At 41.2% G+C, this 24,564-nt stretch overlaps 2 protein-coding genes across 3 annotated transcripts in view; one reads left to right on the top strand and one right to left on the bottom strand.

Moving 5' to 3' along the window:
- Window positions 1-382: 382 nt before the first annotated feature.
- Window positions 383-22,582, bottom strand: MARCHF5 (membrane associated ring-CH-type finger 5). 2 transcript variants are annotated; one of them, XM_033149299.1, is made up of 6 exons: window positions 22,458-22,582; window positions 9,652-9,854; window positions 8,843-8,973; window positions 4,114-4,297; window positions 3,524-3,660; window positions 383-2,679 (listed from the first exon to the last, which is right to left on the bottom strand). In XM_033149299.1, the coding sequence occupies exons 1-6, from the start codon at window positions 22,538-22,540 to the stop codon at window positions 2,563-2,565; spliced, it is 855 nt and encodes a 284-aa protein (XP_033005190.1). In that variant the 5' UTR covers window positions 22,541-22,582; the 3' UTR covers window positions 383-2,562. The 2 variants fall into 2 exon arrangements, with proteins under 2 accessions (XP_033005190.1, XP_033005189.1); XM_033149298.1 differs by having other exon boundaries at window positions 3,524-3,690; window positions 22,458-22,578.
- A 78-nt stretch (window positions 22,583-22,660) lies between these two features.
- Window positions 22,661-24,564, top strand: part of CPEB3 (cytoplasmic polyadenylation element binding protein 3) — a 73,639-nt gene continuing 71,735 nt past the window's right edge. Inside the window, exon 1 of the mRNA XM_033149289.1 lies at window positions 22,661-22,790. The gene's annotated coding sequence lies outside the window, so the exon portion shown is untranslated. The remainder of the gene's footprint in view (window positions 22,791-24,564) is intronic.

The raw sequence follows: 24,564 nt of genomic DNA on the forward strand, positions 1-24,564 counted from the left end.
GGCTTTCAATCTCCTACATAGCAACAGAAATATCACTTCCAGAACCACACAACTTGCATTTCCCAATGCTCATTTAGCATAAAGCAATAGGTTAACTAATTTGGGGTTGGAGAAGGTGGGCTCAGCCATTTTATGAAATTAAGCAAAGCAAATGGCATGGTCCAAGGATCTGCAGTGGAAAAGAGAAAGGAATCATAGACAGTAAAACATAATCCTGCATAACTAAATCTGGGCAGAGTTGAAGATGCTCTCGTAGAACTGGGATAATGAACAGCAAGCTCCTTTATGGGAGCTAAAATCTGATGTCGCTAGTTGATGTATGCTAGTAGAAATAATCAAACTAGGGTAATATATTTGTTGTTAAATTAAGCAATGGATATAGTTCAGTGTTTAATAGTTTATTCCCCCAAACATTTAAAGGAATTAAAGCAATCTATGTTACTATATTTGACACCATACACCTAAAGAATATAAAAAAACTTTATTCAATCTAATCCAGTATGTGATCGTAAATTGCACTACTAAAAACATGTCAACAGCACAGTAACCAAGGTAATGCGTTTTGCTACTGCATTTAAAATATAATCCCACATTCTTCACAGTACATTTGTAGTGATAAAACAATAATTTCAGCAATTTTACCATAGAACAAAATTTTAGACCAACCAATCTGTACTTTAAGGTTTTGTAAGAGATAGTTTAAAAACCAGCAGGTATCAAAGAGCTGGTGTATATAAAGTAAAGATCACCTAGAAGGCTTCTTCTTACAACAGGAATTTCTGCAAGAAATGTTTTTTAGTGCTGAAAACTCATAGAAAGCCAACATTCTGCAGGATACTGCTGAATATATAAATATATAGATATCAAAAGTCAAATTGACTTACAGTGGGGGGTTTTAGTACTTACAACAAGAAACTAAAGTATTCTGTTATGCTTTAGGTTTTTCCACATATACCAATGCTGGAATACTAGCTGGTCATTATTACCTTTTAAAATATTACATTTTTATATTTAAATTAAAGCTTGCTATGGAAATAATAATATTTCTTTAGCATACGTTATTACAATCAAACAAAGACTCTTTTTTTCATTTGCATCACTTCTGGTCAACAACTATTTACCAGTACTTAAAAAAGATGTGTTTATTACCTTTTCCATGCATTAGATATTTGAATTTGAACATAATTTGAGAGTTTAAGAGACACTCAATGGTTCTTTAATCCTGCCAAAGCAAATACCACTTGTAAACCCAGAATGACTGTCATTTGTTACATCGCGACGATGTGACTTGTACAGAACCTAATATTTAAACACTGATACACTAATTTCTACTGTTAAGAAAAAGTGCAATTTAAATATCTCCCTTATCAACTTCAATCCTGCCATGTACTAGGAAATCCATCTCATTGACTGGAATGGGACTTGTGCACACATGTCTAGATTGGAACCTATGCTCCAATCCAAAGAATTTACTTACAGGTGCCACCAAAATCAAGGACACTTTGAAAATAGATTTCAAAAGAGATACAGTTAAGGTGAGTGCCAGATAAGTCTTAAAAAAATAAAAATAGAAAATAGAAAACTTACTTCAGTAAAGCAGGATTTACTTCTGTAATCAATAGTCTTTTAACATTCACAACTGAACATACTTTCTTCTAAACACAGCTGTGTGTTTACCAGTGCTTGTTTTTGAACCCTTGCTTCTTGATTTAGCCTGAATAATGACTCCACAATTTGGTTGTGCTTCCAAAGCATACTGGCACTAAGCAACAGTCTAATATTGAAACGAGTCACATATAGATTGTAATTCAGTTTTTCAGTTTTACTGGTGGCAGACAGGAGTTAATTATATATAATGCTACTTGCATTACAATGAAAGAGCCAAAAGACAGCAATCTGTTGATTTATTTTTTTTTAAATAAAAAAGCAATTTGCTGGTGTTCCAAGTAATCAGACCCAGACAGGTTTTTCTATATTTAATGAAACTTCTAACAATCTGGGCTGTTGTGATGGACTATGTGAACTAGCAAGAAAATGAATTGAGTTCTGCTATCACTAATTTGAAGCTTATTCTTTAGCTTCCTCTATGAATACGGGAACCCCTATTAACTGACATTCCAGAGTTCCACTTGGCAATAATAAACTATGCATATTTTTAGAAGTTTCTTATATTGGCCCATTTAGCAAAGTACTGTGCATTTACTGCAACAAGCATACAAAATATAATTCAATACAGTCTGCACATAATTTATTAACTTCACAACTGTTTGGCTTCTGTTTCGAAAGAAGGCAACATTTGCCCATAGGAAAATGATTCAGATGTCTTCCGCCTCAAAGTAAACACATCAGTGAAAACAAATCACATTCTTAGGATCAACAACTAAGGAGGATTTGCCCTGCCATAATAAGGTATTTTATTATTCTATGGGGGTAGGGGGTGGGGGGACCACAAAAATCAGCAACATATCCTCCAATCTCAGCTCCTTTAGCCAAATAATAGTATTGGTACATTGCTGCTGAATATAGCAGATGAGATTGTAAAAGTCTGACATCCACAGTCATTTATGCACCTTCTTGCTCAGGATAGTTTAAAATTTTCCGATGAGCTTGTCGCAAATATTGCTGCTGTTTGAAATAGACCTTGAAAGCTCCTTTTATAGCAACAAAAGCAATTCCGCCCTAAAATAAAAGGGAACAATTATTCAAAACTGACAGAACATGTTTAACACCTAATTATTATTTTTTAAATGGTTACACACACACAGGATTGTCAAGCCCCATTTCCTTTGAAGTTTGGCTAATTAGAGCAATTCTGTACTAAAACCCGAAGCATACATTTCCCTGTCACAATGGGGGTAATCTAATGTTTCTGGTATAAAAATATCTATGCTGAGTTTGCACATTCTTTTGAAAGTTTTCATTCACTTAAATGGGATGGGGAGGGTTATGGTTTGTTCTAGGGCTGAATCTCAACCTTCTCACTCCCCTGTGGGCCATTTTGACAGGTGGGTGGGGCCACTGACACAAAAGAGGGAATTTTCAATCCTTCACAGCTCATGCCCAGTCCTCCAGTCCATGGTTCACAGGATTGTGTGAATACAATCCTACAGCAAGGGTGGGGAACCTCCATCATGTGAGCCTACTTATGGGTCCCAATTTGGCTCACAAGGCTGTTTCCTAAAAAAACAACCCACCCACCTGCTCCATACCTAATGCTATATGTGACATCATGTGCAGTTAAGGATGCATTCCAAAGGAACAACCAGAAAGTATCCTTAGACCCCAAGCACCACCACTAACCCCCATACCCTATGCAACAGGACCTACTGTAACTCCAAAGTGCCATATAAATGCTATCTGAATATTTTAACCGATATTACGTAACAGTAAATGTAACAAAACACATCAAGCATGTTATTTAACAGAAGTACTGTACGACAAAGGTGAAAATATGCAGAGAGAAGCCAAATGTCCTACACGTCTGCAAATCTAGTTCTGTAAAGGAAACTTTACACAGTCTTACCAAAATTGTTCGCTGAAGATTAGAGTTAACACTGCTGAACATCAACTTGCCAACTATCGTAGCAATAGTGGGAAAGACAAGAGCTCCACAGAGAATACGAGTAGCAGAGACGTGATCTGCCAGAGGGTTGGCCTCAGCTGGAATACGAGGAACAGGACATCCAATCCCTAAAGAAAAATGCCATTGCTAACCAAGAATTAGAGTGCACTAAACCAGATTTGTATTACAAATTTAACCTCTTGATTCCAATTAGCTTTCGATTTAATGGTTTTGAGTACTCCTAGCCAGAAAACTTATATACTGCAACACATTCTAATAAAATTATTTATGGCATTTACTTCTAGTTTCACAGATTAGAAAGTGCTGCTCACAATTACACTGTTTTCAGTCTTTATACTGCAATACCTTCTTGCAGGCTGCATTTGGGAGATGGAACTCCTCTAACCAAATATTGTGCTGGACAATATATTTTTACTTAGCACCAAGGAGAGAAAAAGAGAAGTGCTGTATTTTAGATACTAACATCTTACCACCCCTCCCCACAGAAACAGCCAAGCCTACATATTCTACTCAAATTTTGGTAGCATTACCTGGAAATATGCTGTTCAGAATCTGTAGTTTGTTAGAATATTTTCGCCACAATCTAAGCACATAGTCTTCCCAGCGAATCATCTTTCCCAATATAAGCATAACTGGGATGGTGGGAAGTCCAATTAAAAGGAATAAAGGATCAGCTCTTTCCATGACATCGAGGCCTTCTTTATGACCCACAACCTGATGAATAAAAAACACATTATTACATTAAGCACAGCACCATTCTAAATATAGGTAATGTGACTACTTTACAATGGCTTGAATCCTCAAAGAAACTTCTGCTTATGTATTTTAATTTCTAGTGTTATTAATGCAGCACATCCTGTCAATAAGGCACCATTTTCAGACTCTTTAAAACTAGTAAGAGAGAAAAGCACTTACAATTCAAGCAGCATGTATCAAGACATGATTCTACTTCAATTTGTTATACCAAAGAAAAATAATTTATACTAGGCCATTTTGTTAATGAGGCACAAGTTTATGCCCTTAGATACCTCAATGGAAACCTAAAACTATGGGTCGACTTCAGGAGCCACAGCTATGTTGTTGTTGTTGTTGTTTAGTCATTTAGTCGTGTCCGACTCTTCGTGACCCTATGGACCAGAGCACACCAGGCACTCCTGTCTTCCACTGCCTCCCGCAGTTTGGTCAGACTCATGTTGGTAGCTTCAAGAACACTGTCCAACCATCTCGTCCTCTGTCGTCCCCTTCTCCTTGTGCCCTCAATCTTTCCCAACATCAGGGTCTTTTCTAGGGAGTCTTCTTTTCTCATGAGGTGGCCAAAGTATTGGAGCCTCAGCCTCAGGATCTGTCCTTCCAGTGAGCACTCAGGGCTGATTTCCTTAAGAATGGATAGGTTTGATCTTCTTGCAGTCCATGGGACTCTCAAGAGTCTCCTCCAGCACCATAATTCAAATGCATCAATTCTTTAGGGTCCAGCTCTCACTTCCATACATCACTACTGGGAAAACCATAGCTTTAACTATACGGACCTTTGTCGGCAAGGTGATGTCTCTGCTTTTTAAGATGCTGTCTAGGTTTGTCATTGCTTTTCTCCCAAGAAGCAGGCGTCTTTTAATTTCGTGACTGCTGTCACCATCTGCAGTGATCATGGAACCCAAGAAAGTAAAATCTCTCACTGCCTCCATTTCTTCCCCTTCTATTTGCCAGGAGGTGATGGGACCAGTGGCCATGATCTTTGTTTTGATGTTGAGCTTCAGACCATATTTTGCGCTCTCCTCTTTCACCCTCATTAAAAGGTTCTTTAATTCCTCCTCAATTTCTGCCATCAAGGTTGTGTCATCAGCATATCTGAGGTTGTTGGTATTTCTTCCGGCAATCTTAATTCCGGTTTGGGATTCTTCCAGTCCAGACTTTTGCATGATGAATTCTGCATATAAGTTAAATAAGCAGGGAGACAGTATACAGCCTTGTCGTACTCCTTTCCCAATTTTGAACCAATCAGTTATTTCATATCCAGTTCTAACTGTAGCTTCTTGTCCCACATAGAGATTTCTCAGGAGACAGATGAGGTGATCAGGTGCTCCCATTTCTTTAAGAACTTGCCATAGTTTGCTGGTCGACACAGTGAAATGCTTTTGCGTAGTCAATGAAGCAGAAGTAGATGTTTTTCTGGAACTCTCTAGCTTTCTCCATAATCCAGCGCATGTTTGCAAATTGGTCTCTAGTTCCTCTGCCCCTTCGAAATCCAGCTTGCACTTCTGGGAGTTCTCGGTCCACATACTGCTTAAGCCTGTCTTATAGAATTTTAAGCATAACCTTGCTAGCGTGTGAAATGAGCACAATTGTGCAGTAGTTGGAGCATTCTTTAGCACTGCCCTTTTTTGGGATTGGGATGTAGACTGATCTTCTCCAATCCTCTGGCCACTGCTGAGTTTTCCAAACTTGCTGGCATATTGAGTGTAGCACCTTAACAGCATCATCTTTTAAAATTTTAAATAGTTCAGCTGGAATAGCATCATCTCCACTGGCCTTGTTTTTAGCAGTGCTTTCTAAGGCCCATTTGACTTCACTCTTCTGGATGTCTGGCTCAAGGTCAGCAACCACACTACCTGGGGTGTACGAGACCTCCATATCTTTCTGATATAATTCCTCTGTGTATTCTTGCCACCTTTTCTTGATGTCTTCTGCTTCTGTTAGGTCCTTTCCACTTTTGTACTTTATTATGGTAATCTTTGTACGAAATGTTCCTTTCATATCTCCAATTTTCTGGAACAGATCTCTGGTTTTTCCCATTCTGTTGTTTTCCTCTATTTCTTTGCATTGCTCATTTAAGAAGGCCCTCTTGTCTCTCCTTGCTATATCTATCTATCTATCTATCTATCTATCTATCTATTTGGAAATCTGCATTCAATTTCCTGTATCTTTCACTTTCTCCCTTGCATTTTGCTTGCCTTCTCTCCCCTATTTGTAAGGCCTCATTGGACAGCCACTTTGCTTTCTTGCATTTCCTTTTCATTGGGATGGTTTTCGTTGCTGCCTCCTGTATAATGTTACGAAGCTCCATCCATAGTTCTTCAGGCACTCTGTCCACCAAATCTAAATCCTTAAACCTGTTCCTCACTTCCACTGTGTATTCATAAGGGATTTGATTTAGATTGTATCTTACTGGCCCAGTGGTTTTTCCTACTTTCTTCAGTTTAAGCAGGAATTTTGCCATAAGAAGCTGATGGTCTTAGCCACAGACAGCTCCAGGTCTTGTTTTTGCTGACTGTATAGAGCTTCTCCATCTGTGGCTGCAGAGAATATAATCAATCTTATTTCGATGCTGCCCATCTGGTGATGTCCATGTGTAGAGTCGTCTCTTGTGTTGTTGGAAAAGAGTGTTTGTGATGACCAGCTTGTTCTCTTGACAGAACTCTATTAGCCTTTGCCCTGCTTCGTTTTGAACTCCAATGCCAAACTTGCCAGTTGTTCCTTTTATCTCTTGACTCCCCACTTTAGCATTCCAATCCCCTATAATGAGAAGAACATCCTTCTTTGGTGTCATTTCTAGAAGGTGTTGTAAGTCTTCATAGAATTGGTCAATTTCAGTTTCTTCAGCACCGGTAGTTGGTGCATAAACCTGGGTTACTGTGATGTTAAAAGGTCTGCCTTGGATTCGTAACGAGAACCTAATTTGAACCACCATCCAGAGAACCTACATGCCACTGCCCTGTACACTTATAGTAGTGCTATTAGCTTCTCTTGCACACTGAGATCAGAGTGCCAGACCTTCTGGGCTGGTGAGCAACTCATACAATTAGGCAACTGTTTGTCTCTCTTAGGCTAGATATCCATTTAAAACCCACTGTACCATCAAGTCAAATAATCCTGTTTCTGAGTATACATAATTATTGCATATGAGTTTGGCAGCACAGAAAACAATCTTGAACTGAAACCTGACAAACCATTGTAAATAGATATAGATACGTATCTGAAATGGACTAGATCTGAAACAAGGAAGTATTTTTAAGCAGCTGTTTTCGGTATTAATTTCGCTATATATGTCCAAAAGCATCTTGATATGAGTCACAAGGAGTGTTGCAGTCAAGAAAGAGCGCTACTCCACAAAAACTTCAAAATAAATGTTTGAGATATATATGCTACGCAAGAATGATGTTCCTGGAATCATGTATCAAGAACAGAACCCATGAGTAAAGCTAACTTTTTAAAATGTCTGATATTTTTCAATCCACAGTTGTGCTGATAAATAACCACAATCTATAAATAATTGAAAACTGTTATGACAGCAGTAGTGCATTGAGCACATCTGTGCAGTTGTCAAAAGCCTGCTTCAAGTACTATATATAAAGTGAACAAATGGGTGGTGAAGGTACTGCAAGTGACTCCATATCTATACTATAAGGCAGAAGCGCATCAGAAATGAGTCCTGTCTTGTATCTTTCCTCCAAGTATTCCTCTAGACAGAAAAGATGAAAAATTGGGAAGAGGCTGAGAACAAACTTGTTCATTGAAACTATATAGGAAGTCTATATCCAGGCTGAGGGCTTGCTCTGAGCATTCTCCCTTTGCTCTCAACTAGGTATTTCTTTCATTTGTTTCCCAGCTTTCTCTAAGAACAGAATACACAAGCATTTTATCATCACAACAGGGGGAAGGCTAGCCCAAGCAAGAATAACTGGCCCAAGGTCATCCAATAAGCTTTATGGTGAAACAGTGACTGCTTCCTTCCCGACCCCCACCCCCAAAAATTGGGAAAGGTGAGCAATAAGCAGTGAGAGAATCATGGTGAGCATGAGAAAAGCAAGAGAAAAATCTCAGATCATGGGTAGAAGCAACAGGAATTATCAAGCAATCTGTTTCTCATTCAAATAGCAGCAGTGACTCCACGAGTGCATGTGAGCATATGCAGATTTACAGAAACAGGCAGAAATGGACCGATGTGAGGCTCTGCAGGATATTTATGATTAAATTTATTCAAACAGATGCTTGTGTGTGTAGCGGGAGGAGCTGAATGCAGCTGTGCCTGTTAGATGGGATTTGTCAATCTGTAAGCACAGAGTTACATGAAATAGCAAGGCGGGTAAGGAAAAACCACCACACGGGTAAGGAAAGAATATGGAGTCATGCTCTTGTAAACTGTGTTTTCCAATCCTCTCACTGAATTTTCTTCCTTACAAAAAAAACAAACAAACTTCTTCAGCAACTGTCTAGAAGTTTCCAGCTTGATTAAAATGTAACATTTAGAAAGTGCATCTGAACCTGCATCACTGTTACAGCTCCATAAGTGACAGCTGTCCAGTAGATAGAGCCCACCATTATTCCAGCTGCAGCAAACGGACAGGCTTTTGAGATAAGGCGATCTGCCAGGTCCAAGACATAAACAACTGGACCTATAACATAAAGGAGAAATAAAGTTTTATAGCAGAGATGATGGATCAAGAGTATATAGCATGACACTACTCTCTGTTAACTCTATCACTGTATTTTATGATTGGATGCTATGAGCTGCCCTGAGAATCTCAGGGCAGGATAATAACAGAAGAACAAAATCCATCCCCGAATGTTACACTGTCCCTTGCACCTCACTGTACATCACCTTGAGACAATTGCACATAAGGCAAATGATGATGGTATCTTCCTTTTTACATAAGAATGTAAAATGTCACCACCCTCGACAGTTTGCATTTCTTATAGGCAGATGGGAGTTCGCACCCAGCCCCGCACATCTCCTTCAAGCCCCCCTGAGACTTGAAAGGCCTCATGAGGATGTTTACAAAGTGTGGTTTTAAATCCCTGTGGTCCACTTTGAAATCCCGACAATTGGGGCATCAATATGGCATAAGGTGATTGATAGGTGGGCAGCATATGGGCGGAAGGAGCTGTGAGGGTTAGGGGGTGAGGTGTAAAAGATGCAGAGTTGCCAAGGCAGGGTGAGGGGGTTGGCGAGCTGAGTAAGCAGGGATGCAACCCCTGGTTAATATTAGTAGTAATGGTGGTAATGTAATAATATTCCAGTTGTGTGCTCCCCGCAACCCAATCTTCATGGAAGATTCACATGCGCATCTTACCTAGTTTTGGAAATACTATTAAGTATTCTGCATTGCACTGAGGACAGGCAACACGAGCTGTACTGTTCCCTCTCTGTTTTTCATCCACCCAGCGCTGTAGACAAGTTTGGTGAACCCATTTCGTAGAGCCTCTACACCTGCATGGTCTCACCCACTCTGCTGTTCTGTCATCCTCATCAGTTGCAAAACACACCCAACAACTCCTGAAAGTTAAGCACAAGTGACACATCAGAAAGCTTTAGCTGTCAATACTATAAGAATAAAATCTCCCCAACCATTTTATTGCTAACTTGTTTACCTAGAAAGGGCATTTCTTAAATGCAGTGCTACTAACTCAAACTCATCAATACCATAGTCTAACAGCTAGATTAAAAAAAATGTGTGCTTAATCCTAATGCTATTTCTTAAAATCATATTTTGCATCATTCGTGTCTGAAGTAATTGAGGTCCATTTGCAATTTTTTGCTTTATTCATTAAGTTAATGTATTCCAACAAATGAACAAATTATTCTACATATAATATTGATATTTTGGTCTTTCCTGAATAGGGAATGTTTACATCCTGGAAACACTTACAAATAAAGAAAAATGTGATTGTAAAATTAAGGAAGGAAATACACTTAATTCTCTTGTAGATTGATTATTTTATTTTTAGTTATAAATGTGTTTGACAGTAATCTAGCGAAGGGAAAATTGCCCTCATGCAATTTATCTTTCCCCTCCTGTTCAGATAACGGAGTGATTGCATTATAAATATATCTAATTCTGTACAGCCCTTTGCTTTCCACAATCAATCGTAATCACAGCGCTATACAGAAAATGCACAGCAAAAGAGACATACATTTTCTTTTCCAATATGGAGAGAGAGAAAATTCCATTATTCTTATCATGTCACATCTACATAGCTATGGCACTGCAACAAAGCAGAATTCTACCTTCATTCACTTCATTTCTTTCTTCCGTCAATAATATTGTTACTGGGCACAATAATAAATACAGCAAATAAATAAATACACAAATTTCTAAGAACTGCAACTATTAAATGTTATTCAGGAAGAGTAGAATGATCTAGAGTTCAGAATAGGACGGTAAGTAAATCCACAAAGAAACTGTAGTTAATTACAACTTTCCCACATTTGCACAGGAAACATTTCTGGCTGATAGTGCTAAAAAAATCCTGCATAGAAATGAATAAATGCTTATTTATGTAAACTACCGGTATTTTAATCCATTCCATATTTATAATCACATGATAGGGCAGAAAATAATTGTATTTCTTATTTCCAAAATGCTTATCCTGCCTTTCAATGGCTAATTTGCATTCTCAGGGCATCTGAGAAACGCAAACACAAAAAACCCAGCCTCATCCGGGAAAGATACACAAATAGTTGTATCAGGAGCAAAAACAACAGTAGACAATTTACTGGGAAGATAATCAAAATTGAATCTTAAATTGAAGGCAGGGTGGACTGATTTAAATCAAATCTTTCATCTTGAAATTCATCTATTTTCTGAAGCAGCATGCATACCAATTGGGTGCTATAACAATTAAACACATTTTTCTGCAAACAAATGCATTTTCAATGAACCTCAGGCTTCTGCTTGTGGTATAAGGCCTTTACCGGGTACTTCTTCAGCTCAAACTACAACATAGAAAATAGGCCTGCATTCCTGCCTACTGTTCTGAACCACTTTGGTGCCTGCCACCAGGCTCAGAATAATGGAGGCAAACCAACAAGATTTGATGGGGCACCCCTGCACATGCATTATTTACCACTGATATAAACCGTTTGGCACAGGATTTCCAGAGTTTATTCAAATAAATATTTAAATATTTTAAAGTAAGCAGCACCAGCTGATGTGGCTTTTAGGAATTTTATAAATTCATGAATAAGGACACAAGGAACTTAATTACTACCACCCTGCCCTCAATAGCAGGGGTCAGCAAACTTTTTCAGCAGGGGGCCGGTCCACTGTCCCTCAGACCTTGTGGGGGGCTGGACTATATTTTGGAAAAAAAATAATGAATGAATTCCTGTGCCCCACAAATAACCCAGAGATGGATTTTAAATAAAAGCACACATTCTACTCATGTAAAAACACACTGATTCCTGCACCGTCCGCGGGCTGAATTTAGAAGGCGATTGGGTTGGATCTGGCCCATGGGCCTTAGTTTGCCTACCCATGCTCAACAGCTTCAGACTTGGCAATCAACAAATTATCTTGGAAAAGTCCTCTAACAAAAATTAACATATACTCTTTCTATGGTGTATTCCAGGCACATCCAACAGGTAGGTCATGGTCTACCGGTAGATCACTAGTAGATCATTGGCTCCCCCCAAAGAAGCTCAACAACTTTGGCTCCCCTAAAGAAAAGCTCAACATATTTGCTTTACCCAAAAAAATGGAGCTTTCCTCCTCCCTAAAAAAAACTCAATAACATTGACCTGAACCCCCCAAAAGGGGGTAGATCACTGCCAGTTTTTAACTCTGTGAGTAGATCGCAGTCTCTTGGGAGTTGGCCACCCCTGGTGTATTCTATCTTAAATACCCAATCTTAGTTATTATTATCATTACTACCTTTATTTCACTATAGCTCTGTCCACTATTGTGTATGTGTCTTTTGTATTCACATCTAACAAACCGTATTCCCTGTTTACTTTTAACTTTCCATTATTTAGGCAACCCTCTCCCCCCAAAAAGCTATGATGAGACAGTGCTAAGATGTTGGAACTACATGGCAATAGAAAAGCATTTATCTGAGCTTTAAAAAAAATGCATACAGGAATTAAGTTGAACAATTCAATCTTTCTTCTCACTATTACAGAAGAACTGGAATTTCAACACATAGACACACACACACACATCAAAAAGCAAAACAGAAATAAAGTCGCAAATGCAGAAACTACTAAACAGCCTCACTGAAATTTGAGGAGCCTTTGGAACCAAAAATAATATGAGACTGGTATATCAACTCTTTTACCTAGAAGACACATACATGACATATTTCATAGCTTGCTCAAGTTACAATGTATGATGGCTACCTGTTAATGAGTGCAAAACTGGGCCACACAGATAAAGTTGTGACATGCCTTGGGGCAACCTGACACCCCAAGAGGTCTAAAGTTCATTTGGATGACAGGAAAAAATGACTTTGCAATCTTGCAAAATAACACCCTTGAATTAGTTATTAAAGACTATACTGTGAAGTATTAAAACATGTTTAATACTAGGTTATATGCTTGAAATATAATATATATCATTAAGACTATCAAATTCATTTTGATACAGAGAAATGGATCAATGTCACATACATTTTTTAAACAAGAAGTTTCATCCAATTTATTGCTCAACAGCTATATTTTAAACAAAGGATGGCCTACAAAAAGAATCACATGATATCCTTTATATTCTTAAGCCTTTAGCAAGTTATGAATAATGAATAGTAAATCCCTTGTTTTCTGTCATCAGCTTTATCTTGCTATTGACAGTAGCTACAGCAGAAAGAGCTAAATAAAACCATTGACACAAGGATCTCAGTTCTTGCCAGATTTTCCATTTTCTTGTATTGAATAAAACATTACCCTGGTCTTAGTACAGAATCAGGTCGCTACTCAGACTGCAACCTAAAATAGAAACAGCTAGCTAGGTCAAACAAAACATACTTTCTGAAAACTCAACATTACTATCTCTATAAAACCAAATGAATTAGCAATAGTATACTTTCCCCAACTCTTTTCTACTTTAAGCATTTCAGAACAGACTTATTATTTCAATCTTGAAAATAATTATGTCTTTATTCTAGCTACTATTAGCATTCAGCTTCACTGGAGATCCACAAGTTCTAACATAATGAGAGAGGATCTTTGCATTCTGGATTTCAAGTTTCCAAAAAATGATATTGCTGTTAATTTTGAACTGCACATCTAGCTTAGCATCCTATTCTCACAGTGGCCAACCTGCTGGCTACAGGAAGTTCCCTCTTTTAAAGTCAAATGTGATTATGTTGGACTTCCTTGGCAATTGTCCACTTACATATATGTTGGAAGTTACTCATTACTACAGCACTTTCTTCTTTTGGATGCTTCCTTGATTTCATTCTCCATCTCAATATCATCTTCACATTTTGATCAGTGGCAAGATAGTAAGCCCACTTTTGGGGCCAGGTCCACGGCAACTGTGTGGAGGATTCTGCCCCTTTAGGGATTTCTAGCTTGGGGACTCTATGCTCGGTGTAGAGTGATGCCACCTCCATGATGTCCTTCCTGTAGAGTTTATATCCAGAAATAACAATGTCCCACTGGTTCTCTCCGTTCCACCGGGTTTCCATTATGCCCACTATACCAATGCTGTCCTCTAAGACCAAACACTCCAGTTTGCCCATCTTGCTCAGAGGTGTCTAGTAGCATTAGCACAGAAACACGGAATGTGTTTTACGCTACAACATTTAGCAAGTCAGAAATGTCAGCCATTTGCCCCCTGCCCTCTTAATGCTTAGTTCTACACCCCCCCTATTTAAAACATTTTTTCTTCATCTGGTGGGGAGGGGAACACTTCTTCTGAACCAGACCCTGTTTTGTTCCTGTCAGCTTTCCCCCCCACAATCAGTTTAAAAGCCGCTCTGCCACCTTTTGATTTTAAATGCCAACCGTCAGGTTCCATGCCAGTTCAAGTACAATGTATTCAAGTATGTGAGGGAAGAGCCTGTTTTCCAATATAGGTGTGGCTCCATTTGCTCTGTGCCAGAGAGCTGGCTATTACTTTGTGTCTTAAGTTCAATTGATAGGGATTTTGAAAAGTAAAATTTCAAGCACCACTAGATTATACCACTTTTCAGCTGTTGTGCACATAACAACTAATTTCAATATTTATGACCCTGTAAGTGATGCTCTGTGGACAAAACATCAAGAAGATAGATACTCATACCTGCCTTTTCTTAATTTCTGTATAAATCTACTACAAAGCTTATCTTAAAGCAATCTGGGGCGTTAAAGCAGTGTGAGCAACTAAATTTTACATGGATGGTGCAGGAAGAATAGATTCATCTAACTAGTCCTGCCAGGGGAAGCCCACATAAGGACATCTGCTAGCACAATACAGCTTCCCCCCATCTCCTCCCCCTGGTATGGAGGAAATCCTGGAACAGCACATTAGGTGGGAAGGAGAGGGCAAATTGTTCCATCAAGCAAACAGAATTGCTTGCTCTGATGGAGTGTTCTGCTTAGCACAATGTTGAATTCTTCCCTGAGCCTTTTCAGAAGACACATAATCCTAATTGTAAAATATTGACCATTCTGTTGCACACAGAATGTATAGCAAAAAAATGCTCAATCTTTTTTATACAGAATGAGTGGCACGCTACATTTCTTCTAGCATAAGGAATTTCAGCTGAGCAGTAGAACTTTCCTGCCCTCATCTCTCCCCCATGGACCCCAGAAATGTGCTCCAAATGGTTGAGGAAATATCCAGAACAGATTTAGAGGGTGCACAGAGAAAGAGGGGGGAAGTTCTGTTGTATAGTTAAAAGTCCTTCTACTAGTAGAACTATTTTGCTGGATACATCATTTGCTTTTGAAAATTAACGTTGTTCTAAACTCTCAACATTTTCTATTTTCTGTGAGATTACAGTACTGACCTATTTGCCTGACTTCTGCAGTTTGACACGCCAAACGTCAAGTTGTTTTAATTAGATACATAACTGTTCAGTAAAGGGGAAGAACTAGAAGCAACTTAGGAAACCAAGGTAGGGTTATTACTGGACAAATTTCACAAGATCTGTATGAAGATATTCCAAACAAGTTATTCTTGATTAGATTGAACTATAATAATGAATGTTTGCCTTTAGCAGAATTACAAAAGGTCATATGTAAACAAAAGGTAGGTGTGTATAGGATTGCACTGTTAAGCACTTAATCTTGACACTATTTAAAGACTCTACAATGTTTCCTTATCATATTGCACCACTAGGCTAGAATTTTATGCCTTGTCACTGCTACTAACACAACTTCACTAATCAGCTACTCTTCATCTGTGTGTGGAAAGAGGAAGTAGAAAGTACCGGTACCTTTTTTGCACTTAAATAATTCTGCCACAGGGAAGCAGACCTTCTTCTTTGTGACCGTGTAGACAAATAATTCAAATACTACTGGTTGAAATACCTTATTTGTTTCGCTGATTGTGTAAAAGCCTTAGGGTATTTATTTTCTCCTTCCGTGGGTGGCAATTAATTCTAGCAACTGCAGAACTGCTACTCCCAATAATTACATTTTTTCTTTCCACATACAGAAACTACTTCTAGTAACTGCAATTGTGCATAAAAATCCCTTTCTTTATTGAGCACACAGATTGTTGTTTAAATTAGCATATAGAGAACAAAAAAATGCCTCCAAATTAATTTTTTAAACAAGAGCCACTTTTTCTGGAAAAAGAACATTAAAATCAACATAAGAGCATATACAATAAAGTTAAAGTATTTATGCCTTGTACTTTAAAAGATTTATTAAGATATATTTTTATAACGAAAAACATTTATCTTCAATATCATTTACTATCCTACAATAATATGAGAAGAATTAACATGTCCTTATGACATTAATTATCCCTGCAGCTTTGTTGTTGTTCAGTCGTTCAGACATGTCCGACTCTTCGTGACCCCATAGACCAGAGCATGCCAGGCACGCCTATCTTTCACTGGCCAAACTCATGCTAGTCGCTTCGAGAACACTGTCCAACCATCTCATCCTCTGTCGTCCCCTTCTCCTTGTGCCCTCAATCTTTTCCCACCACCACTGAATTTTAATGTGAGTGATCATTGCCCCCTTTTTCCATTGTATAATAATTTTCAAACGCACAACTTCTGCCAACATTTACAGATGAATGTCTATTTAGAAGCAATTCTCCTAAAAGTCCACCAAGCTTACTCCCGGCGAAGTGTGTGCAGAATGCTTAGCTAACCAATACTTATTCTCTATTGAATGGCAAATCTTGTTTTTGTTTTTTTAATGAAAAAACACTGTCACTCCCATTTTGGAGATAAAAATGCTATTGTGCCTCTATATGTGTAGGTATCCATGGTACATTACAAACATGATGGAAGGGCTGCTGAATGTCTGCACTTCCATTAGGAAACAGACATAGGCAAACATCTGAACCAGGCCAAAAGTCACCAGGCGGAGAAAAGTAACCCAAGGCAGGTTTCCCCAACCTGGTGTCCTCCAGAAGTTTAGGGGTCTACAATTTGAGCATGGCCAACAGTGAGGGGATGATACGGGTTGTAGTATAGCACTTTGTATGGGGCAGGGGGAAGAACCAGGTTGGGGATCTTCTCAGTTTTTCTCTATGTCACAGGAGACTATTTCCACATTAGAGAAGTCAATAAAAGATGAAAAAGGGCTGCAGAAGAGACAGATGTTAGAATTTGCTGGCAAAGCATAACTCCTGAACTTTGGTTCAGTCATCATCCATTGCATTCAATGGGGCATTCTACATTTGTGTATAGAACTGTGGCCTAAGTAGCCTTGGACAGGCCACTCTCTCTCAGCAGCAGTGATCCATCTGAACTATGGAGATACAACTTTTGTCCACAGGCAGCTTTCCGGGTCATGTGGCCAGCATGACTAAACCGCTGCTGGTGCACGGAGAACCACGACAAGTGCCAGAGCGCACAGAAACGCCTTTTACCTTCCCGCCGCAGCAGTACCTATTTATCTACTTGCACTGGTATGCTTTTGAACTGCTAGGTTGGCAGAAGCTGGGACAGAACAATAGGAGCTCACCCCATTGCACAGATTCAAATCGCTGACCTTCTGATCGGCAAGCCCAAGAGGCTCAAAGGTTTAGACCACAGCGCCACCCGCATCCCTTTATCCGGTTACATATATCAGGTAAATTAGGATAGTTTGCTGCATGTAATGTAAGTTGCCTCACTAACTCCCAACATTCATTTAAAAAAGGCATTCCTACTACAAAGATAAGCAAGGCAACAACTTTCCAAAAGAGAGTGATTCCCATGTATTCACCAAGAAAGACTCATTTCTAAATACGAAATGAAGACCAATTACATTGCAGTGCTTCCTCCCCAGGGGGTACTCAAGGATACACAGTACCAGCATCTCTTTTGTTGTTGTTAAGAAGTGTGGCACTTACCGTACTGTAACAACTTCATGGTGAGTACCGGCACCTATTTTTCTAGAAAAAAAGCACTGGTACATTGGCATTTGCCTCTCCAAAATTTGATTTAGCATTCTCTTTGTTTAGTTAAGTCAATGCTAATTAAAACTTCAGGAGTTTTGCATGACGGCTAATATGAACTAAAAGCAAGCAGGCAAACCAATGCATTTCTTCAGTCTTACAAATTCTATTTTGCTATACTATACAGTGGTACCTCTGGTTGCGAACGGGATCAGTTCCAGAGGCCTGTTCGCAACATGAAAAGAGAGCAACCTGAAGTGCTGAATCTGTGCATGTGTGTGGTGCGATTCAGCACCTCTGCGCATGCGCAAAGCGCCAAACCTGGAAGTAACCCGTTCCAGTACTTCTAGGTTCGGCACGTTCGTATCCTGTGACGAACACAACCCGCAGTGAACGCAACTAGAGGTATGACTGTATACTATTTAGCCTAAATAGTATGAACTTAAAAGTCTTCTTTAAAAACCAGTGAAACCATTTCCATCAAGGTGGTACAATAAAGAATTATCCTTATGCTGTATCTCTCATTTTGTGAATACAAACCAACAGCAATATCCCAAGCAACTATTATGGTACACTATACAACTTCTGCCAATAGCTCATGACAATGTTTCCTCTTGATTTGTTAATACACTTCAAACAATGTGACCAAAAAATCCACTTATCTATTAAGTTGGCATCTGTCTTGTCTCGAGAGACAATGGAATGTGTCTCCAGGGGTGAAGTCAAACCACTGGAGAATCATAGTGCCTGTTATGGCTGCAGAAACCAGTAACTTGTAACTGCAGCCTTCTGCATGGTTTTTGCTGTGTTAGCAGCACCTAAGTGACCTCTCTGGGGCGAAAGCCTGGGCAGTGTGTATGGAGGTCCTGGGCTGCCCAGATAACAAGATCCCCCTCTTGGCCTCGCTGATATGGTCCAAAGGAAAACAGAGCAATACATTTGGCATCAGCTTGGATGCAGGAGTTGCCGGAAGGATGCATACAAGACGCCATCTAACTGTCTTAGGGACCCCACTCCGGATTTGTGTAGGGTTGGCTCCTTGGCCTTTTCATCTTTCAAAGACGTCCCACAAGGCAGCGGGTACAGATTTTTCCTCAGGGTTTACTCCCAAAGCCTTTCTTACGGATGAGTATAGCTGCAAGGCAACGTAGGTTTGGATCAGATTTTCCTTTTCCTTAATGGCCTACCTTACCAGGTTGATGAGCCATCTGCCCCTCACCTCCCACTACAGCATGTGCAGAAACCACCTTCTTGACTGTTGGATCCACTATTCGTCTCATCCGCTCAATCCACTAACACCTGTCTTCACATGCAGAGGAAGTCCTTAACACACTGAGGGTTTGAGACCCATTGGCTACCCTCAGCTGTTTTAGCCAGCCAGTTGAAGCCATTTCCTAAGGTGTGGCCACTGCTGCATGCTGAGAGCTTCTAAGAGTCACAGGTGAGAGCTGTTTGAGTGCAGGATGGGAACCAAAGGTGGACAAACCACCCCAGACAGCACGATGTGTCCCCCACCAGAGGTATTACCCCTCCTCCAACAGTCCATATCAACACCCAGTATCAATCCCTTATATCCAGTAACTACAATACAGGCAACACCTGATTTGTGTGGGAGTTGCATTCTGGGTCATCACGTGCGACAGCAGAGCATGCATATGCCTGCTTCACTCCTGCCCCCTTTCCAGCCACTTCTAGGTTGCTGCAATGCTGCAATGCACTATCATGGTCGTGCATAAGTTGGACACACATAAATTCATTGTTGGCATTATCAAGTTAAAAATACTATTGCAAATGCCCAAAGATTTACCAAAGCTATTATAAGGTTTTTTTTTAATGGAAAAGGGGGCCAATATATTCCAGCAGCCTTCCAGGTCTTTGCTGCAAAAATATTAAAACAACTGACATATGGCTCTCAGAACTGCAGCTTCTTAAACCTTGCTCCCTTAGAATCATTCCAAACTCAGTTCTATCGCTGCCTGCTAGGGATCCCTTCTTGTGTGTCTAACATAGCTGTCCACCTGGAGGTCGGGAAAATCCCTGTTAGCGCTCGGATATGGATTCTGAAGATCCATTATTGGTTAAAACTTATCTTTTTCCCTGTTGGGTTGGCACCCTTAAGCCTACTGGATTCCTACCAATCCAAATGGAAAAGCTAAGAGGCTTGGGGTTTCCCCCACAGGCCCTGATAGCTGTAGGTTGTGAGAAAGCTAGAGCAGTAATCCGCCAACGAATTTGGGATGTGGAACTGCAATGCCACGTGAGCGAGATGAATAAACACCCAGCAATCAAAGATAATGGGAGAGGATTTACCCCAGCAAACTATTTGTCAAAATTACAAATACCTAAATACAGACGGTCATTTACCCTTGCTAAATTAAGCATCCTGCCATCTGCCTTATTGCAGGGCAGATTTGAGGGTAAACCATAGGCGGAACGAGTCTGCCCCTGTGGCTTGATGGAGGTAGGAACTGTCTCTCATGCTTTGTTACGCTGCCGTTTCTACGGGGATATACGCTCGGTATTTATTACCCCTGCAATGCAAAAATCTCCAAATGAATCCGAACTTCAATGTCTAAAATCCCTGGTAGAGGACAAGGATCCTCAGATCACATTAAGGGTAGCCAAATTCTGTGTGATTGCCACAAAACTTAGGGAACAAGCTGTGCTATCATAATGATTAAGGCATTAAATGATAATTTTAGGTTATATGTTAGTGACTAAGTTACTAGGCTCCAGTACTTTGGCCACATCATGAGAAGAGAAGACTCCCTGGAAAAGACCCTGATGTTGGGAAAGATGGAGGGCACAAGGAGAAGGCGACGACAGAGGATGAGATGGTTGGACAGTGTTCTCGAAGCTACTAACATGAGTTTGGTCAAACTGCAGGAGGCAGTGAAGGACAGGTGTGCCTGGCGTGCTCTGGTCCATGGGGTCACGAAGAGTCGGACACGACTGAACAACTGAACAACAACAAAGTTTTAATTTATATAATTTTAAACTGTTGCTATATCTGTATTGTCCCTGTTATACCTAATTGCACATTCAAATGTATCCCTGTCGTGTTTTATGACTTCCTTGATATTGTATGTGGGCTGGAACTGGTCTGTGACCGAAATAATAAATTCATTCATTCATTGTTGCCTGTATTATTGGAATGCAATTAAATGAGACTGTGGTTCCTCAAACTACTAATGTAACCATTTTGCCTTACTCAAGTCAATAGGGCTGTTCTCAAAGATGGGAATTTACTTTCTGTCACTAGGTGAAAAAAAGCCCAGACTACGTCTGGGTTATTTCCATATTATACCACCCGCCACAACAGAAATGCAATATACTTTATATAGAATTACTAAAAGGACCCATCTCTTACACGTTATTACTGTAGATAAAAGGTAAGCCAACAAAAACTGTGGAACTATAGTGATCACTGCAGCAGTACACATTATGGAATGAAAAGATCGTACAGCAACCCACAGTCATATAGCTGCATCTCAACTCTACAAGAATCCTTTGAAAAGTTGTCCCAACACTCCATATACTGTACTAGGTTTCTAACTTAATCTTTATTCTCTGCTTCTCACGAAGCCAGAACAGTAGCACTCCTGTCCTTCTGGGCCGCAGAATTCAAACTCTTTTGGAATGAGGGCCTGGGGACTCTGAAGTAGTCAGTGCTGAAGGATAGTGACAAAGACAGAAAAGGTTACTCAAACATACAGTGGTAGTATGAGCACAAGGTTGCTCCATGTGGTGGAAACATCCATGATCACAACTCATTGTTTTATATGCAAGATCCATAAGCTACTAAAATAGGAGTTGTGGGTGTTGACATAGATGTTTCTAACAGCATGTAGGGGCTACTACTTTTAAGATTACTGCAAGGTGAACTTAGCAACGATTTCTACTGGAATACATTTGACAGCAAACGGTGTGTGTGTGTGTGTGTTTTTCTGTGATTTGGGCCCAAGGCCTCATTAACCCTCAGAATGCTCCTGGTGGGGACACAGCAGCAACTCTCCACACACACCCCGCCCCCCAAAAAAGACACAAACAGCCTGCGTTTCTTTTTGAGCCCCCGGTTTCCACATCGGCTCAGGCCTAGGGCAAGCAGCTACCCTCAAATTCCCCCCGTGACTTTCTGCACGCATATATGCCGTCGCGGTCCAGGATGGTGCAGTGCCTCCACGCGTGATTTCCCTTCGACCCCGTTCCTGCTTCAAAATCATCCCCTCAGGGCGCACTTGGAAACGGGCCCGCCTTACCTCCCGCAGCTCCCCCCTTTCCCCCGTACCTGTCCAAGGTCTGCGGTATCAGCAAGCCCGTCTGCTCCGACATCCTCTCCGGGTGCGGGGAGCCCGGGGGCTCGGCTACGACAGGCGCCAGGAGCCGGCCTGGGGAAGCAAGGCCCAGAGTCTGCCGCCAAGGAGGAAGAGGAGGAGGAAGCGGCAGGAGGATCTCCTTCCGAGCGGCGACGGGCCTATTTGACTAGACGACGACCTAGGCCGGTAAGGAGGGGGGGGGGGCAAGGAGAGCGAGAGACACAACAGAGCCACAACCTCGGAGCGACCGAGGGGGCGGGGAGGAGCGAGGGCAACTGCGCAGGCGCGGGGCCCTCTTACCTCACAGAGGAACCGCCGCAGCGCTTGGTTCCCTTCTCGCCCACTCCGAGCTGAGATACCGCAGAGCGCGCCCAAGGCACCATGGGAGATGTAGTTCCCGCTCTTCGCCGGCCCTGAGGGGGGGATTTAAATTCCCCTTTCCCTCCCCCTCCCAACCCCCTCGCCCCTGCCGCCTTCTTCTCCTTCTTCTAACGGCGCGCTCGCCCGCGACAGTTGCTCGTTGCCCTGCTCCTCCTCGCCCGCCGCCGCTGCGTGAGAGCGCGGGCCGGCCGGGGGTGGGGTTTTGCCTTCGGCTGGGGGAGCGGCGAGATGGCTACGCTCGCTGAGGGAAAGGTCAGCACACACCTCGACGCTGTCAATTCTTGCTCCTTGCTACCCACCCTCCCTTCCTTCCTTGGGGAGGAGGAAACAGAGAGAGATGGGCGAGTGTTTCCACAACTCTCATTTCCCCTGCTCCCTATGCGGAGACGGTGGTGGGGTGAGCTGGGGTGGGGAGAGGTATTTTTCGGTTACATCATCACATTGAAGCTCCTTCGGCCCCCTTTGCCTTGCCTTGCCTTCCCCACTGGTACAGGTGCGCCTCCTTTGTCCCAGGGCATTCAGCGGGGGGGGGGGGGCAACTCTCCCCACTCCCCCCCCTTCGTCACAGACGTCCTTTTGGGGCAAAGGGGTGGCTGGGCTGTGACTCCTTGACTGACTGTGCTCGCTTAAAGAACTTCATGTACAGTATACTTGTTTGTTACCTTGATCTCCTTAGCTTTTCCTCCAAGAGGCTTTTTGGTCGCGCAAATGGTCTTCCAGCTCCCTGCCCCACACTTTTATCCTCCCAACTCCCCTAGAGAGCCAGTGTGGTGTAGTGGTTAACTGTGTTAGACTCATAATCTGGTGAACTGGGTTCGTGTCTCCGCTCCTCCACATGCAGCTGCTGGGTGACCTTGGGCTAGTCACACTTCTTTCAAGTCTCTCAGCCCCACTCACCTCACAGAGTGTTTGTTGTGGAGGAGGAAGGGAAAGGAGAATGCTAGCCGCTTTGAGACTCCTTTGGGTGGTGATAAAGTGGGATATCAAATCCAAACTCTTCTTCTTCTTCCTATGAGGTAGGTTAGGCTGAGAGTGGGGTGACTGGCCCATGGTCACCCAGTGAGTTTCCCAGCTGAGGGGTTTCAGCCCAGCTCTTCACTGTACTAGCTAGAACCACTATAGAGAATGGCTACTTTTCTTGCCAAAAGATGACACAATTGCCACCACCACCACCACCCTGCCACAAAAAGGTCACCTGCTTCAACAGAAGGAAATATGCAAATACGTTTTGAGTAGCCTATGTGTTGCGAGTTGGTTAATAATATGCTTTTCATGAGTTTTGTGGCTTCTCCCAATCTTTTTTTTTATTGGGGATGCTGTGGCTGTAATTGAAACCAACATTTTATAATGGCTGTGTTTCTCATCCTCAATTTCTGAGTCAACTTCTCCTGGGAAGAGGCTGCTGGAGCTTGGAGTCATTTTTTTTTGTAAAAGATTGTTTGTGTACCAGTACTGTATTCATGTTGAGTAAAGGGCACAAACACCCAGGCTGTAAATTTATCTGAAAATGTTACAAATTGGGGCCTACTTTCTAGAATGTTCTGTAAAGTAGCCAAAGGAATGCTGCCACTTTTTGACCTTTTATCTTCTTTTTCAATATTTTGATTAAACATGCAGACTAGCATATAGACAGTGATAACCAAATACATAGATATGATATAGAAATAAGTAGCAACACGTCAAAAGTGCAAGTAGATAAATAGGTACCGCTCCGGCGGGAAGGTAAACGGCGTTTCTGTGCGCTGCTCTGATTCACCAGAAGCAGCTTTCTCATGCTCGCCACATGACCAGCTGTATGCCGGCTCCCTTGGCCAGTAACATGAGATGAGCGCCGCAACCCCAGAGTCAGACATGACTGGACCTAATGGTCAGGGGTCCTTTTATCTTTTTAATTGATATTGGTTTTGCAGTTGTTAAATATGGCAGAACTACAAAGTGGGATGCAATAATTTGTATAACAATTTAGCTATTTGGGTTTATAACAATTCTTAGGGAACTAGTTATTTCTGTCTGCAGATTGGAGTTG

The sequence above is a fragment of the Lacerta agilis genome, chromosome 5 (assembly GCF_009819535.1).
Source record: "Lacerta agilis isolate rLacAgi1 chromosome 5, rLacAgi1.pri, whole genome shotgun sequence".
Classification (NCBI taxonomy): domain Eukaryota; kingdom Metazoa; phylum Chordata; class Lepidosauria; order Squamata; family Lacertidae; genus Lacerta; species Lacerta agilis.